This window comes from Epinephelus lanceolatus, chromosome 2 (genome assembly GCF_041903045.1).
Source record: "Epinephelus lanceolatus isolate andai-2023 chromosome 2, ASM4190304v1, whole genome shotgun sequence".
Classification (NCBI taxonomy): domain Eukaryota; kingdom Metazoa; phylum Chordata; class Actinopteri; order Perciformes; family Serranidae; genus Epinephelus; species Epinephelus lanceolatus.
The window spans coordinates 36,780,481-36,797,536 of record NC_135735.1 but is presented as its reverse complement, the minus strand read 5'-3'; the positions used below and the strand labels follow the sequence as shown (position 1 = coordinate 36,797,536).

Sequence of the window (17,056 nt, the reverse complement as noted above, 5' to 3'; positions counted from 1 at the left end):
CGCAAGGGTGTGGGTGCAATACAACTTCCCACGCCTTAATGGCAGGCAAGTATGTCCTTACAAGACATTGCAACATAATTTATCATTGTTAATTAGGAAACTGCAGTGTAGGACAGCATAATACCAGCTCGTCATATTGTTTGTTTTTCTTTCTGCACATAGTCGCATGTCATTTTTCATGGCAGAAAGCCAGACTTGTTAGCGTGTGTTAAACTGGTCTTCTTGCAGATGAGAAATGGAGGCTATTACCAGCAGTGTCAGCCCTAAGAAACAAAATGCATTCAAGTCTGAGGGCTAGCTGCAAAGTTTGAGTGAATGGGATGGGCATCTTAAAAGATATAAGTATTTTTAAATGGTCATGTTTCAGACTTCAAGCTATGTTGCAGTGCAAAGACAAAAGTATATTTTTACTTTTGACTAACTTCATGAGTACAGTGTACTGTTTAGAAAACGCAGTACCCTGACACCCCAAGCCCACGGTCAGCCATTGGTCAATCCCTGGCCCTTGGTGAGCATCTATCGCACTAGATTTGGTGGTTTGTCCGGCACCGTTGGCATTAGTCTGCCATTGTCGATCCTTGTTGGCCCTTGCTGGCGTTTTTTCCCAGCTGATTCAGCATGTTGAATTGTTGATGGAGACGGCGGAGCCAGTTGGTGTATGAAATGACTCTGACTGTTCAACTCAGTGCATGAGAAGGGAAACGGAAGTGAGGAAAGCAAACAAATAACTGGAGTTGAGAGGATGCAGCCATTGAGCTCTTTAGCAGAAACAGTTCATGATTGTGTAATTGTTCTTTGTTCCATCAACATTGGGTTGTGTTAATGTGCCAACTGGCTATCTTGAATCCATCTTGTCGGTCTTCCATTTTCCCTTTTTTAAGGAGGAATTCAGACTACCGCTGCCTGCTGGTATCGAGAGTTATTCCCTCTCACGCAGGCGCAGAACGTACATGCTAGTTGGTCGATTGCTGTAGTCTTGCGGTGTGTGTTCAGGTGCAACTCTTTGGCCAGGACACAGGCAACATGAGGCGACGCAACAGTTGTCTTTGATGTCAGTTTGGTGTGTCTGGGCTTTTACATTTAGTGAAAAAAAAATACATTCATAGGACCAGTAGATTCATAAGTATTGTTGATTTGAGTAAAATTGAATGTTCATGCTTGTTTATTAAGGGTGATTACCTCTTCGAATCCTTGTCAACTCTTTTATTTTTTGAGAGGTCCTTCAAAAAGCAAAGGCTCTAACGCCAAATCCAACTGTATAACTGCTTGCTATAAATGATCAGTGCCTCAACAGGTTTCTTTGACTGAAGTATTAGAGAGGCAACATCAACTGTGCCCAAAGTGCAGGTCAACAAAAATGATCAACAGGTCAAGGGAACATTAAAGTTAAAACTAACCCACAGGGATATGATAAACATTCAGTTAAAGAGTATTGGCAAACTGTGTAATGCAACCTTATGTGACCCTTTTTAATAAAAGTATTTATATTATTTTGTCTACCTGCTACACAGAGATTGATTGATTGATTAATCTGCGGTGAACTGAGGTGTTGCCAGCTGCATAATTAAACATGTAGGATGCCTTTCACTTGCACACAAAGGACTCCTGGAACATTTCAACCTTCCACCCTTCGCCAGGCTCCTAGGCACTCATAGCTATAGCTGTTTTGCTAGCTACCAATACCACTTACCTGCAGCATTAACAGGGAGGACAGGGACTAATTGCAGGGACAAATGTTCCTGACTGCGGGGTGTGCAGTTGTCTGGGCCTGGTCCAGGCCCTGTTTATCTCAACCTCTGTTGGCAGTCATACACACACCACACACGCTATGGTCTGATTTAACCAGAGGCAAAGCCCCCGCCAACCCCCACTCTCTCTCATCAAAGATTCATAAAGGCAAGGTTCTCAATGATTTTCTGTCTCTTCCCGTATTCACAGCTTGTTGTCCTCACCCTCCCTGTCTCCTGCCAGTCAGACAGCGGAAGTCAGGCGGAATTACGGTTGAAGTGGCCGCTGGCTTCCAGTGTGTGTTTGTGTGTGTATATCAGTGTTTATGTATTTTTGGGGTGTGTGCTTGTGCTGTTAGAACGTGTTGGTGTGGGGAGACGCGGGGGTAGGACATGGGCAAGAGGGCAAGGGGACGAATAGATAGTGACATGTTGATGTTGTACTAAAAATGTTAGTAGCCCCCATGCAGGGAAAGGAGTTAGGCCCCGCCCGCTCCTCTCTTCCCCTCATGCACTCCTTCCGCTGTTCTTTGTCTTCCGCCCCAACCCCTGAGCCCTGTGCGTCGTGACAGCTTCCACACTGGATCTAAAACTAGCTCATTCAGAGCCCCAGTCACCAGGCCCAGGGCACACCATCTGTAGCCCTCGGAGTCCTTCCGTGTGTGTGTGTGTGTGTGTGTGTGTGTATATGTGTGTGGCTATGTAAGTGTGTGTTTACCGCCTTATTTATGTGTGTGTCCGTTTGCGTGCAAGCTTACAAGCATGGGTGTGTGTGTGAGTCTGCGAAACCAAACCACCGTGCCTCAGCCTGTTAGTCTTGCTACTTACCAGGCTTAGCCAGATGAGGGCCACTCAGCCCGGATCTAATTCCGTCGACTCTGGCAGCACTTCACTCCTGGCTCTTTTTGCCTCTCAAGTGTGCATCTGTGACCTTGGCTGACATCGGAGGGGGTTAAACTGTGGACTTGGAGATGTGGCCACAGCGATTGAGTTGTAAGCTGGTTTTTGGATCAGCGCTTCCGCACAGCCATCTGGGCTTCTATGGGGCTCAGACAGAGGTTATCCCTCTCTTACTCCCCACAGCTGACCCCGGATCAGCAGTAAAGGCAGAGACTTTAGTAAGAAGCATCCTCGCAGGGATAGGTAGTGCAGAGCGGGGCTGTTTGTGCAGTGGAAAAAAAGAGAGGAAACTAATGAAGAGAGTTGATCTCTGTTACAACTTCACTTGTAATCCCTCTGTTTTTATTGTGCCAAGCTCTGCTTGTGGCTGATTACTTATTGTTGTCCTTTGTGGCAATCAAGCTAAGCCTGTGCCACCTTTTCTTTGACATCTTTTTGACTCACATCAATATGAACAACGCCTGTACCACTATAGACAAAGGGTTGGGTTCAAGGAAACACAGCCCTCAGTTGTGCGAGTATTACGGTTATTACATCGAGTCCTGATATCGTCACTACAAACAGAACACTATTAAGTACCTGTTAGACCACAAACAGCTTCTCTTTCAACACCCAGAACAACTTTCAATGAGTGATTTGCACACACACCCACACAAACACACGCACCGACTCATCTACATAGGCAGGTACATAGTATGTACTCATGCACACACGCCCACACACACCATTATGCTGCGTTCCCTGGCTTGCTGTGTGCACTCTTTGCATCCTGTTTGGTGCAGCGCCTCAGGGCCTAGCCTGGCTGCTCTTCCAAACAAATTGCTGGCTGTTCACAGCGTTTTAAATGCCGAGGCCCTTTAATTACACTATTTACTTAATAGGGTGAAACAAAACTCGTGTTCACGCAGCAGGAGCACCAGGTGATGCAGAAGTTCAAACACCTGGCGGAAAGCACTCCTCTGGCATGGACGCTCAGCATACACATGTGTACGCATGAATGCACACACACACTCACATTACTGTGTTACAAATGCTATAGGCCTCTGTCAGACTTGGATGAGATGCTTCACTGAGTTTGGGACTTTTTTCTTTTGTTTGTTTACTGGTAAAAAAAAAGAATCTGGGAAAGTGCGACTCATAAGTTACTGTATACCCAGCCTGACATTTCCAGAATGAGTTCATCGTGTACTGTAAATAGAATGGTAGTTTTAGTTGTTGACTTATTGCGGATGCCCATGTGGGAATGTGAATGTCTTCTAATGTGTGCCACTCCTTTGTTTGATCATTTAAAGGTTAACTAAAAAAAGAAACCAGCTGAAATTAGACTAAAAGTCCAAAGTCCTGCTAAGAAACAATCATTGCAATCTGCACATTAGATTTTACTTGATATTCCTGTCTAAAAGTGTAAAAGTTTGTCTGATGGTGGCACTAGAGGAAAGGTCAGGGGGGGGTCACAAAAACTTTTAATGATTAGACTGGTGACCTGTCAAAAGTGTATACCCTGTCTCTCCTCCAGTGCAAGCTGGGATATGTATCTGGGACTTATTATTACAAGCAAAAAGTATCAGATGTGAGATCAGAAGTATGTGCTTCATCTCGTCTTGCATACACATGGGGTCTCTTTAAAACTTAAGTCATGAATTTCTGATTACATATTTTGTTATTCGTTTATATGATTTAATGGACTAAACTGACACAATTCTCTTGATAAATATGTGATCAAATGTTGAGGTTGTTGTTTTTTTGTTTTATAAGAATATCTTGTCTGTGTTGATGGTCATGTTATAGCCTACGTCTGGACCTGTCCAGTTTATGACGTTTAAGAATTACAACTGTTTCAGCAGGATGTGTTTACTATCACTGGTTTGCTGAGCCCTTTATGTGATCTCATCATGACAAGTGATGTCAACAGTGAGGTGACTTTTTCTAAGCAGTTTGATCAGAATCTCATATTTTTCAAAGCACTTGCTCATGACGAGTCGATTGTTTGTTTCCATGCTTTGTTTAAAGGGAACAGCACATTCAGTGTCTCTCCTTTTTTGTAAAGCAGTTTAAAATGTATGTTTCTGAAACCCAATATCTGTTGTGCAACAGTTTAAAGCTTCTATCTCACAGTTTCACTTTACACACAAAGGCTTCAGAACTTAACACCACATCCCCTGGAGCTATAAGGATGACTTGTAACCAGGCAATTGAAGTTACAATAGACTATAATTAGCTGGGCCAGCTTGACCCCGCCATTGTCACCTGAAGACAGGTGGGAATTATGCCCATGTTGGATCGACCTTATCATGTGACTGGGGTCAGGTGTCGTCCAATGGCTTGGCTGTATAGCTGTCGAGGCAAGCCTCATCCATCACGGGCTTTATTGCACCGTTCAGGTGATGCCCACAGGGCGCTGATGCTTGGCCAGGAGGAAGGGTGAATGCGATGGAGGGAAGGGATGAGGGTTAAAGAATGATCGTTTTACAGGAACACTCTCAGAACAAGTTTTCACAGCAACGGTGTGCCATTGCCCTGGAAAACTAAGAGTTAGTGCTCCCACCGCCACAGTAACCCTCTTCCTGATTCCCTAACAGCAGATTTACAGCCTTCGAATGCCGCGCTGTGAAAAAGTGCAATCACTCGCAGGCTCGTAACCTCTTTACCCTTCGCCATCAAGTCCGCTTATTGCTCCATTTTCTCTCCTGGGCTTTATAAATAAACAGCGTCATCAGGAAAAACTTCAGTGTCTCTTTAGAACCGACTAATTAGTTTTGCCTGTATATATCAAAATGCTTCACTATGGTATTTGGCCACGTGTGGCTCATTTGGGGCAATGATGGAGAGGCATGTTTTGTTGAGCTAGGCGTCCGTCCCTGCTTAGTGTGTTCTTTGGGCTGTTACTGGCAGGGCCTAGAGTAAACGTTTGTTTTTTTTTGTTTTTTTTTTCACTTTTCCTTCGAGCCAGCTGCTTCTGTTGAGCTAGACTGTAGCCTGGCACAGGTGGCTAGTAGGCCAAAAGCCATAGCCACCCTCATTCCTCCCCAGGTAGCCTCGAGCACACACACAGAAACTTTCTTTCTCTCTCAGATGCACACACATACATATGCTCTCACACTCTCTTTCTCCCTCTGACAGTTTCTCTCTCTTAAACATACACACACACTAACACAGAGATCCAGAGCCTTAGGGGGTGATCTGTCTCCCCACCCCTTGTCGGAAGAGTAAACGGCCAGGAGGGCCCTATCTGTTTGTCCTTTTCCTGCCTCTTTTTTTATTAGAACCTGATTGCATTTGAACAATAGTTGTCTGCTCGTAAATTTTGCGCCTGTGTTGACATTAGGCCACATTCCATCCCATCGCCTGAGGAGGAGAAGGAGCAGGCCGGGGTGTTTGGTAATTTGTTACGCTGTTAAGCACCTAATGGACGTCCACCTGGTTTTTGAGAGCAGTAGCTGTAGTTCAGGGGCTTGCCTCCTTTGCACTTCCAGACTGCAATAGTGTTTTATTGCCTCCAATTATGAAGGCTATTTAGAGGCTACCTGCCTTTGTGTGTGTTTTTCTGTTACATCTGGTTCACCCTGCTCTAGACGGGGCAGCCAGCCAGGCCACATCAAACACTCAGTGTGTAAAGCAAGCGGGGGCTGTGCAGGTACGACGAACCTTCTCTGTGTCTGCTGTAGACTCTAACTCCATGTACTTTACATGCTCCTGATCCAAACACAGGGCCCTGCGTTCCCAAATGGCTAGAGATCCCATTAATGAGCCCCTTTTTGTTTCATGTGGTTTAAGGAGCAGCCTAGACTGCATCTGGCGAGAGGGACACCTCACAGGCCCACCCAAAGGTACCCATGCTCCCTGGCAGAATCATTGTTCCCAGCAGCAGCAGAGCCATGGTGGCACGTGGGGGAGAGCGTTGAAAGCACCACGCAGCACCCACCTCTTCTCTCACCCCCTCTTCTTGCTAATGCATTTTTGCGTGGTTTCCACAACCATTAATTAAAGGGAAAAAGAGTGCATCAGATGTTAGTTTTATTAGCCCAGGCTCCTTAGAGAGAATCAAAATGAAAGGAACATATGTCATGCATTTGATGACACCCCCCCTTCTCTCTGTTTCTCTCTCCACAATTGCCCACCTCACATACTCACAAAGTGTACAGTCAGCAGCTGTCTGCAGACACAATAGCATTTGATTGATCCTGAGGAAACGGTTAAGACGTGGCCCTGCCCACGCTCTCTGGCTGGCTGACTGGCTGGCTGGCTGGCTCCCATTCTGCACCACTTTACATTTAACACTGAATGTGGCAGTGATTGGGATAATGGGAGTTGGGGTTGGTGGGTGGGGATATGAGGCTCTGTTCAGGCTCTAATGAGGGCAGCCCTGAGAGCTCACAGGACCCATGGTATCTTGGGTGGTGTAGGTTAAGATCCAAAGCTTGACACTTCACAGGTTGGGCCTTGTTCTTAATGTATTCCTGTTATACTGAGCTCCTCATGACATCACTAATATCTTGCACAACACAGTGGAAAGATAAGAATGTAGATTAATACTATCTTTCTCTTTCTCTCTGGCCCATTATATAACTGCATGACATACAAAGACAGATGTGCTCAATCGCTCATTTCTTACTCAACATTGGATAGATACAGAATGTACATGGATAATATACTTCTTTCTTTCTTCTCTCTCCTCTCAACGTGATTGCATGCCTTACCTTCAGGGGCAGGCTGATTTATGAGACACATGCCTGTTTTTTCATGACTTGTTTGATTGCATTCTCAGCTATCGGGCACTCAGGTTGCCAAGACCATAAAACTTCACACCTGCACAGGTTTGTTAGAGTCAGATGAAGCGCAAGGCAGAGCATGAGGAAGCAGGTGAGCTGAGGTATTTTACCTCCCATGATCAGCGCAGGCGTTTAACACAGCTCAAAATGAACATGGATGATTGATTTGTGTTCTGTGTCATTTCACTTTAACACAGGCTTTATTATTTTGGGATGATTCTCAGTGCGCTGTTGCAATGCACATGCTTCAAATTGTGACCAATTATCATGTCTACTTAGTCTCTATCAAATCTTTTATCGTCTCTCTTTGTTATTAGCAAACAACAGTGTACAACACATAAAGGTAGCTGTAGCCACAAACATGTAATCTATCAGGCGGAAATTTTAGTCTTTTAGTTTAACTGTGGTTCCTAAAGGTTCTGTATGTGACATTCAGAGCATTAATATAGCAGCAAACCACTGTTTGCTATGTAAAGATGTAATAGAGTAATGTTTGTATCCCACCGGCAAGCTCATTGCCACCGCTTTGCACTGCACTCACACAGCCTTACCGCTGATACTGGGACAGCGGTGTCGCCCCAACCCTCCGGTTCCCACCTGGTTAACAATGTTAGCTCTGTCAGCACTGTTGCTGTTGATTAGCACTGTTTATGGACTTAGCACCGTTAGCTGCTAGCAGCTGGCTCAGCCACCTCCATGTTGAGAACCTTGTCCAAATAACTCATATGCTCTGAATATTACATAGGGTGGATTGAGTGGATTTTTTACTGGACTGGATTTGATAAAATGTTTTTATCCCCAACCCCAAAAGCTCACAATACTATTGTTTAAAGTACTATGATGATTTTTCATACAGAACATTCAAAGGACACATTTTACACAATGATGCATCAACAGATAGGTAATTTGCGTGGCACTCACATAAAAAGATTGGACCACATGAAGTTTAGAAATTATGTAAATCCCTTCCAAAAAGCTTACATCAGCGTGGCGTGACTTCACCCTTGTCCTAAAATGATGTCCTGAGTCAAGCAGCCTGAGCTGTCTAGTCCCATGTGGTTACAAATGACCTCCTGTAGCAGTAATGCAATAAGCGTTGTCTCCTATCTGCGTTCTCAGGGTTCTTTTTCACTTGGCCTGACACAATTGTGCATTTATCAGTGTAATTGCAAGAGTTGGAAGCACTGATGTTGTCTATTAGGCGGATTTCCATCCTGTTAAGAGCAGAGGGCCTTTTAATGTATGGCCCTGCTTGAGTGAACTGCTACACAATTACACACCGGCCAGAGATTGAGTGGGCTGATGATGCTGATGATCGTGATGCTTGTGATGGTGGTGATGGCAATGATGATATTGGACCACCCTGCACTCTCCTAACAAGCCTTTCAAAGAGTGAAACAACAAAGTGAAACCGAGGTTAATCATTTTATTTACTCGTTTTTCTCTCTCTCTCTCTCTCTCTCTCTCTCTTCCCCCCGCCTCTCTCTTCCTCTCCCTTTTCTTTCTTTAACCAAGTGATGGAGCCCGGACCGTGGAGCGGGGGGGGTGGAAATCGATGGGGAGCGCATTACAGTAAAACGTATTGATTAGGAGACCTGCGAGCAGTGTGTTGGTCGCGGAGATGGTGGAATGATGCAATGCTTAAAGGAATTTATCCTTTGACTTTTACATTAACCTTTTATTGACTGCTTTGCCTGTCCATAATTAACACTCACTTTAGCTAAAGTGGTTAGTTTGAGCGCAAAGGGGGCTCCGGCCCTTATTGCAGCGAGGGCCCATGGAGCTCCCACCCCAGCCGCAGTTCAAGTGCACTGTGCTGCATGGAGGGAGAGGCCTCTGTGGAATAGAGGCGATAGAATCCTAGATACCTTTCACATTAGCATACCATTTGAGCGGGGGCTTGCCAGGCTATAAGGTTTCAGGGCAAATTGAAATGAGTGATTGTGTTGCCAATCTCTCTTGACCGAGCGCCAGATGGGATAGTTAGGCCCATATCTGTCTGGGGTTAATCCATTGGAACAGCCTGGACTCACAAACACATTCTCTGCCTTCTCAACCCCCCTACACACACACACACCTCTTTGTCTTTGACCTTAACTTTAAGGTGGGCTGTTCTGCCATGGGAAAGTCTTTTGGTGAGCCTTGTTTGTACGCCACTGTGGCTTACACTGAATTTCTAGCAAGAGCCCTGGAGAGCTTAAGGCACCTCGCTTGATATTGACTTTTTGTTTGGTTCCATTTTAGCAGTCAGGGGACGGGACTCTGTGAACAGTGGTAGATTGTGTAAAAGTGTGTGCTGAATTACCTACACTATATTATCTTTGATAGTCTTCGAGTCTTGATATCTTTTATATCTCTAGTAACCCAGGAGCCTTCTATTTGCAAGCTAATGTTGCAAGATCCCTTGTCAGATGAACGCAGCAGCTCTGTTGAAGGCGGCTGGTCAGGTTTTTTTTACGGTATGTAGCCTTTCAGAATGAGTCAGGGCAGCAGAAAAGAGGCGAGTGTTTTCTCTCATAGCTCTACAGCATGAATACTTAATCAGACCAAATCAAAGGCCTGGGTTCCCTTGGCCTGTGGTGTCCTCAAGCTGATGTCAGCAGAACCACACAGTGTGTGTGTGTGTGTGTGTGTGTGTGAGAGAGAGAGAGAGAGAGAGAGTGAGAGAGAGAGAGTGTGCTGTCTGGGTCAGTTTGCACTCTCTCTCTTGCACACTCTGTAGATATGTATGCCAGCCATGTCCTCCTCCTCCTCCTCCTCCTCCTTCTCTGAAGTGGCGCTTCCTTTAATTCGCACCCTAAATAAATGATGAGAACATTTAAACACACGGCTCGTCGCAAAGCCCCAAGGTCGCCTAATCGTATTATTTATGAAGTGATGTGCTACATAATGGTACTTAGTGCATGTTAACAGATGCTATTATCAGGCCCTGATCCAGAGCGCAGAAGATATATTGTAACAGTGGATGTTAATGCTGCTCCTCACCACCGTAATGCAGAGGCTCTTTAAAGGGCTAACCGCACCAAAATGCAGCACTTAGGCCGAGAGCCAGTCGAACATTAAGTGGCTCCGGTGAAAATATATAACCACAAATTGTGGCAGCCCCCGGCTGTCCCTTGACAAGTTTAACATCCCCTCATCCCATCCATAACCGACCCTCATATCCTTCTCTTCAGCTCTCTATGTCCTCTCCATCCCCTTCCTTAGTCCCTGGCCACAAGGTGGTGGTGGTCGTGTGTATGTGGGGGTTGTTTGAGGTTTTGTAGGGTGTGGATAGGGTAAAGGGATATGACAGGACAGACCCTGGCATAATGACTGAGTGGAGAGTATAACTGGCCTTGTGGCTTAAGCAGGGAATCTCAGGCCACCACTCACAAGCACACACACTCTACACACACAACATACAATTGCCATCCTCCTTCTCTCCCTCTTGCACCTCCAGGTCAGGGGTCACTCTCATCTGTCAAGAGGCAGAGGGAGGGCAGACTTACAATGACAGCGGAGAGCAACACCAAGTCACAGCGGTAAATATTTACACTGGTCTGACAAAAGATGTGGCGAAGGTCTGTGGGGGTTCCAAACACTGTAGAAATTACAACTAACCCCAGATTATTAATCATACGAAAATCACACAGTGACATGAAAAGGCTGGATTTCTCACGGCTCTGTCATGATTGCAACAACAGAGAGTGATGTTGTTGTGAAGGCATCCTGCTGTGTGTGCCTGCATGTGTGTGAGATGAATGGGGCATTAATCATGATACATGATATGACGGTTTCTCATCAGCTTGATACTGTTGCTGCCATTTGTGGCTTTAGAAACACATTCCTGATGCATCACTTCCTCCCACTCCCTCAGCTCCATTTATCTCAATGAAGTTTTAAAACAGAGATGCCAAAAAGAAGAAGTACAAGTCACATAAAGATCAATAATTTCAATATCATTTACTATATGTGGGGGGGGGGGGGGGACGACTTTTATCTGACGCATTTGTACAAAGCAGTTTAAATCTCTTCCAGCCTCATTTGTACACTCAGATCACACAGACACAGTTACTGTCTCTTATCCTGGAGGTCCTAATTGAGCCCAGTATTATTAGGAGTCATAAAAAGGAGAGGAAACACACAAGCCGACTGCCTCCTGGTCAAACAAATTACCCACTGTGAGTTTAGGGACGAGTTAACACGCGCACACACACACACATACACACACACACACTCACACACACACACATCATTGACTTAACAACTTGACATTTCTGGGACTGATCCCTTTAAAGCCCCCATCAGTCAATACAGGAAGACCAGGAAGAATGATCTCTGTTGTTCATCTTCGCCTTCCTGTGTTCAGCTCTTTGAAATAGTTTGATTGTAGTATTGAAAATATTAGCTTGATATGGATTTGACTTGGCACAGCAGTTCCCAAGTTTTAGTAGGACAGCAGTGTCCACATCTCAAAAAATAAAAGCACTTGCGGATTAGTTTAAGTTTAGCGAGCAACCTGAGATGCGTGCCCTAATGCTGATGAGTGTCTACCAGTTGGTTTTGATGGGAGGGAGGAGTTAATGGGTGCACTTGTTTCCTGTGTCCTGTTGCCTCAGGTGCCACTCAAATCTGGCCCAGACGTTACCCCCTGAGGAGGCCCCAGTGGACCGGCCCTTCTGGGGTGTGGATGACCCCAGCATGCCGCTGCCCTTTGATCTGGCTGACATCATCAACAGAGTGGAGTCATTGCTCTGGAGGTGAGCCTGAGATGTCGAAGTGTGGAAATTTGCTTATGTAAACGTTGGACACATACCTCGCTCATTCAGTCAATGACATGTGGCAACTTGTTTATTCATTACTCACCCATGCATTATTGGTCATTCTGTTATTATCTAATAATGTCTTTACTCATTCATACATTCACACAAACACATGGACACTGATATGATTATATACAGACTGATGCATGACTTGAGAGTTAATGAGGAGTCAAATAAAGATGTAAATAGTGTTTTGGTGTTGTCCATGTCAAGCGACATAAGCCAAAAAGTGGCCCAAGGTATGAGCAAACTAAATGGCCACTTAGAGCCACTTTGGGGCCCCAAAAAGAATATGAAAAAGAATGAAATTACAGCAAATGACAACCTTTTTTCAGCTTTGGGAGCTGCTTAAAGTCTCCAAAAAAGTTTGTCCCAGCCTTGATGACTTCATGTACCAATATGCAGAACTAGGGCTGGATATCAGGACTCTATACCTTGAAGGTATTGACAGATTTAACACAGTACGAAGTAGTAACGCAAAATCTCCAGGTAAACGATACCTGTATGTGATCCTTTTGGTGCTGCGGGTTTGCTCCCAGATTGTCCCAACTCCGTGCCAGATCAGAAAACTTTCTGTTGCTGCTGTCTCTCTGCTGCCTCTCTCCTCCCGGTGAATGGTCAGTTCAACGTCTGCCCAGTTAGCACCAGCTAAGACAGCAGCAGCAGCTAACGTCCAACAACAGGCTGTGAAACAGTCCCAACAAACACCCACTGATGCCGAAACGACAAGACTCTGTCATTAAACCGGTTAATAACCATTAGGTAATGTTTGCCATGTGATGCTAACAGTTAGCCCTGTTACAGTGTGTGTGTGTGTGTGTGTGGCTGGGCGGACTCTCACAGTTACAATTACAATTTATTTATTTAAGGTAGGGACAGTACATATTAATAAACATAATACAGTAGTACATGTAAATATGCCAGATTGTAGCCCACAGCTAATTTCCATCTGTCCCTGGCGTGGAGCTCGCGCTCCGGAGTTCACAAGTATGGTTTATACTACACACCACTCTTTTAACATCATGGGTCTCAAATAAAGTACTCTATTGTTATCAATATCACTTTAGGGGCACTGATATTGGTACTTGTATTGTAATTTTTTAAACAATACAAAGCTCCACACAGAACACACGCCTGCTGTTAGACATATTTTACATATAAACTCTACTAAACTGCTCAGCAAGTCTTGTCACAGACTGAATAGTAGATGTATAGTATTCCAGTAGTAATGGTATTTGTAGTGACCACTAGTGCCCCCCTACTGTAGGCCTGCATTAAGGCATTTCAACCACTTGTTGTCACATAGCAAGGCTTTGAATGTCCAACATACAAACCTTAGATGAGTTTTATATCAACATCAAACCTACAGTTACATCTTAATATTAAGGTTCGCCTCACAGGAGGCCAATCATAACATTTATTAAAAATGACAAATATCTATTTTGACTGTTGCCTATTTATTTTTCTTCCCCAACAGGATGTGAAGTACGGATGGAGGAAGTTAGAAAGACAGAAGGAAAAATACCCACCAGCTTTTTTTGAATGGCCCCCACATCAGCTGAGGGGACAGACCACTGAAGACAGCTCCGTTGTGATCCCACCAAGATTGATTTCCTTTTGATTGGTTCATCTACATCCCTTCCCCCTACTCCACCCTCCACTACCCCAGATGACCCCGGCATCTTGGCCAACCCGGCTCAGATTTGGCTGGAAGGAGTCCAGACCACCACAATAGTACCAGAATAGTGCTTCAGTAACATGCTAACAACGCAAGCTTAGCAACAAGCTACTAGTGTCACAATGGTCTAACGAAACATAAGTGGAACCTGCATTTCAGTGTTAGCATACATGTGTAACTATTTATTATTTCAGTGTATTCTGTTACTTAATCTCATGTAACCCAGACATGCTTTTATCAATAGATTGACTCATTCTCAGTAGTCACAGTACAGTACATACATATACAGTATGCTTTCTATTTGTCACACAGTGTTATAATACAGTATAGAATGGTTAAAAAAAAGGAAAAACAAAAAAAAAAAAACCACTTCGCTCACATGGTATTGCATTCTTCACTTGTGTATAGTGTAATCCCTTTTATTGTGTTCAGAAATGGAATGAGCCCGAAGAGACCAAAGAAAGATTATTCTAAGAAAGTTATGAATGTCACCCAACGGAGAACATGAAGAATGTGCTGTTTCGTGTTTAAGGTGTGATGGTGTGCTTGTGCCATACGCAGGTGTGACAGCGCGTGTGTGTGTGTGTGTGTGTGTGTGTGTGTGTGTTTGTATGTGTGCATTTAGCCATGTTAATTTACAGTACATGCGATCAGTTGCTGGCCTGCGTGTTTGTGCATGTGCACGCTCACTCTCCCACGTCTACATGAAGGGGCGCGTGTGTGAATGTGATAGTGTGTGTGAGCCTGTTAGGCAGCCTGCCAGTTGTTTGTTCTTGAAGATATGCATATGGAGAAACAGAGACTAGCAGCGGGACCCCTCTGCCTCTGCTCTGATGAAAGGCAGCACTGATAGAATGACCCGGAACACAACCGCCGTTTCTCATAATTACAGCTGTTCAATCGCTTTTAATTACTCTTAAAGTGTGTAGAGCACCACATTCCCCTGTAATGCTGCAGGCCATCCAAGTGAGCGAGAGAAAGATCCGGCGCTTCTGACAAAATCCACTTTCAAAACAGCTAAAAAGGGTGGAAAAGGGGGCCGACGTCAAAGCAGTGTAGCAGCCCTCCTCGTTTGATTCCTTTCTCTATCTAGTTCATGATGAAGTAGAGACGCTGTTTACTATTAAAAATGCAGAATGCACTCCTTTTTTTACTTCTGAAGTTTTTTCCAAGATGTTAATGGTTGCCAAACGCTGTTCTTCTTGCTTCTTCTTTTGCTGCGCCTCTCTTGTTTGTTGTTGTCAGAGAGATTTGTTTGTAGATCGGCAGTAGCGTTGACTTGTTTGAATCACTCTGTGCTCCCTGCGCCACAGCTTGTCTGTCTGAAGCAATAGGAATGGCAGTAAATAAAAAAAACTGTTTTATCCAACGACCTGCGTCCCTCTGTTCTTTGTGTGCTTTTGTCCGTTATTCTTTTTTTAATTCCTGGTGGATAACACAGATATGACAGGTAAGAAAGTGTCTTTGTACATGTTATGTGCATGTGTGTTTCAGTTGGAATGTTGATTGATTGTATTTCTACTAATACTTTTTCTTTACCTGACCTCCAACTTAGCCAACCCATGCGAGCCTGTGTCTCTTTACTCTCCCACTGTGGTGAAGGTGAGTTACTGTTCAATTCTCTCTGTCTCCCTCAAGATAAAGAGGACAGCAATGGACAAAGATCACTTATTCAGTAGTCTAGCTCACTGACAGGACAATTAGCTCATGTATATCCACACCAGGCCAATGTCAAATAGTGCTTACATGCACAGTAGGCCTATAAATAATTCCCAATGTTTGAATGAAATTCTTGTGAGTGCAACAGGGGTCAGGTTTATTGTATCAGGACAATTTAACAGTGCCAGTGTCACAGGATTGTGTCCAAAACTTTTAAATATAAATACGATAATTTTAATTTCCCATGGGGTAAACAACATTTTGTTTTCCAAGGAAGTTGAAACAAAACAAATAAATGTTAAAAATACTTTTAGGGCCATGATCTCCATAATAGTAGAACATGGTTTCCATCACAGTTGACCTCAAACTACTTACTACAAACCACTTTCACCCAGTTCAAATCAGGTTTGAATCCAGCCATCTCAAATCAGTCAATATGGACCAAATATGGTGACCATCAGTGGTGCTGGATCATTCAAGGGCTTTTACTGAATTACTTGGGGCTCGTTCTGTTTCTGTATTGTATGTCCACCACTGTGTCCACAACAGTCCTCAACGGATGAACCAGGATGATTTTGGTGATCCTCCTGCTTTTGCTCTAGCACCAACAGCAGGTCAAAGTTTTCAGTTGAAATATCTACACACACACACGATGGATTGGCATCAAATTTTGGACAGACATCCATGGTTCCTGGACATAGATTGTATAAAAATAATGGACATAGCTGTTGTGACATCACTCATTGGTTGTAGACCCTCGCTTTTAAGCCTCACATTAGGCATTTTGGCCTGCGCCATCTTGAATATTGGGAGCTAGTAGTGACCATATTTGGATGAGAGGGTTGAGCTGTGATGAAGCAAAGGGTGGATCTGACTGAGAGCCCGAGGACACTATCTGCTGACAACCTGTCACTCAAAGTGGCCACACCCTTTATTATACCTAACTTTGAGCTTTTAATGAAATGTAAACAGGTGAGTTACATGGAAATACACTCCTCTACAGTTGTTATGAACAGGGAAATTAGCTGCAGAAACCAAAAGCATTTTTTTTGTACCAGGGTGTAAACATGTTAATGTCTGTGGTTAAGTTGGGCATTTAACATGGGGGGTCTATGGGGATTGACTCACTTTTGAAGCCAGCCTTTGTGGCCATTTGAGAAATTACAGTTTCTGGCACTTCGGCATTTCAGCCCTGAAAGTTGCCCCAGATTATGTAACCTAATAGTGCCACTATGAGATTTACATTTGTGGTTTTGATTGAATGACTAAAAAACAATAGCACAGATTGTAGTGGTATTTGGAACACATATTTATGCCCTCTACAGAATGAATCGTACTGTGTGAACCCTGCACTAAACTAAACTTGGTGACCATCATGCCTGCTTAGCATCAGCAGTGGTAGCCTTGTTGCTGTATGATAACATGCCTATGCTAGCATTTAGATCCAAGCACTGTTGTACTACAGGCTCACAGAGCTGCCAGCATGGCTGTAGAATTTTTGTCACCTGGAGGCAAAGC

The 17,056-nt window shown here is 44.2% G+C and overlaps 1 protein-coding gene across 2 annotated transcripts in view; it reads left to right on the top strand.

The window, feature by feature from the left end:
* fto (FTO alpha-ketoglutarate dependent dioxygenase) overlaps positions 1-15,248 on the top strand; it is a 134,799-nt gene extending 119,551 nt beyond the window's left edge. Inside the window, exons 9-11 of one of the 2 annotated variants that reach the window (XR_013487996.1) lie at positions 10,839-10,920; positions 11,998-12,138; positions 13,679-15,248. Coding sequence is in view for 1 of the 2 variants with exons in the window: in XM_033630239.2 (XP_033486130.1) it covers positions 11,998-12,138; positions 13,679-13,685 (148 nt within the window). In the remaining variant the exon portion in view is untranslated. The remainder of the gene's footprint in view (positions 1-10,838; positions 10,921-11,997; positions 12,139-13,678) is intronic. The other variant, XM_033630239.2, reaches the window with a different exon arrangement.
* The last annotated feature ends 1,808 nt before the right edge of the window (positions 15,249-17,056 follow it).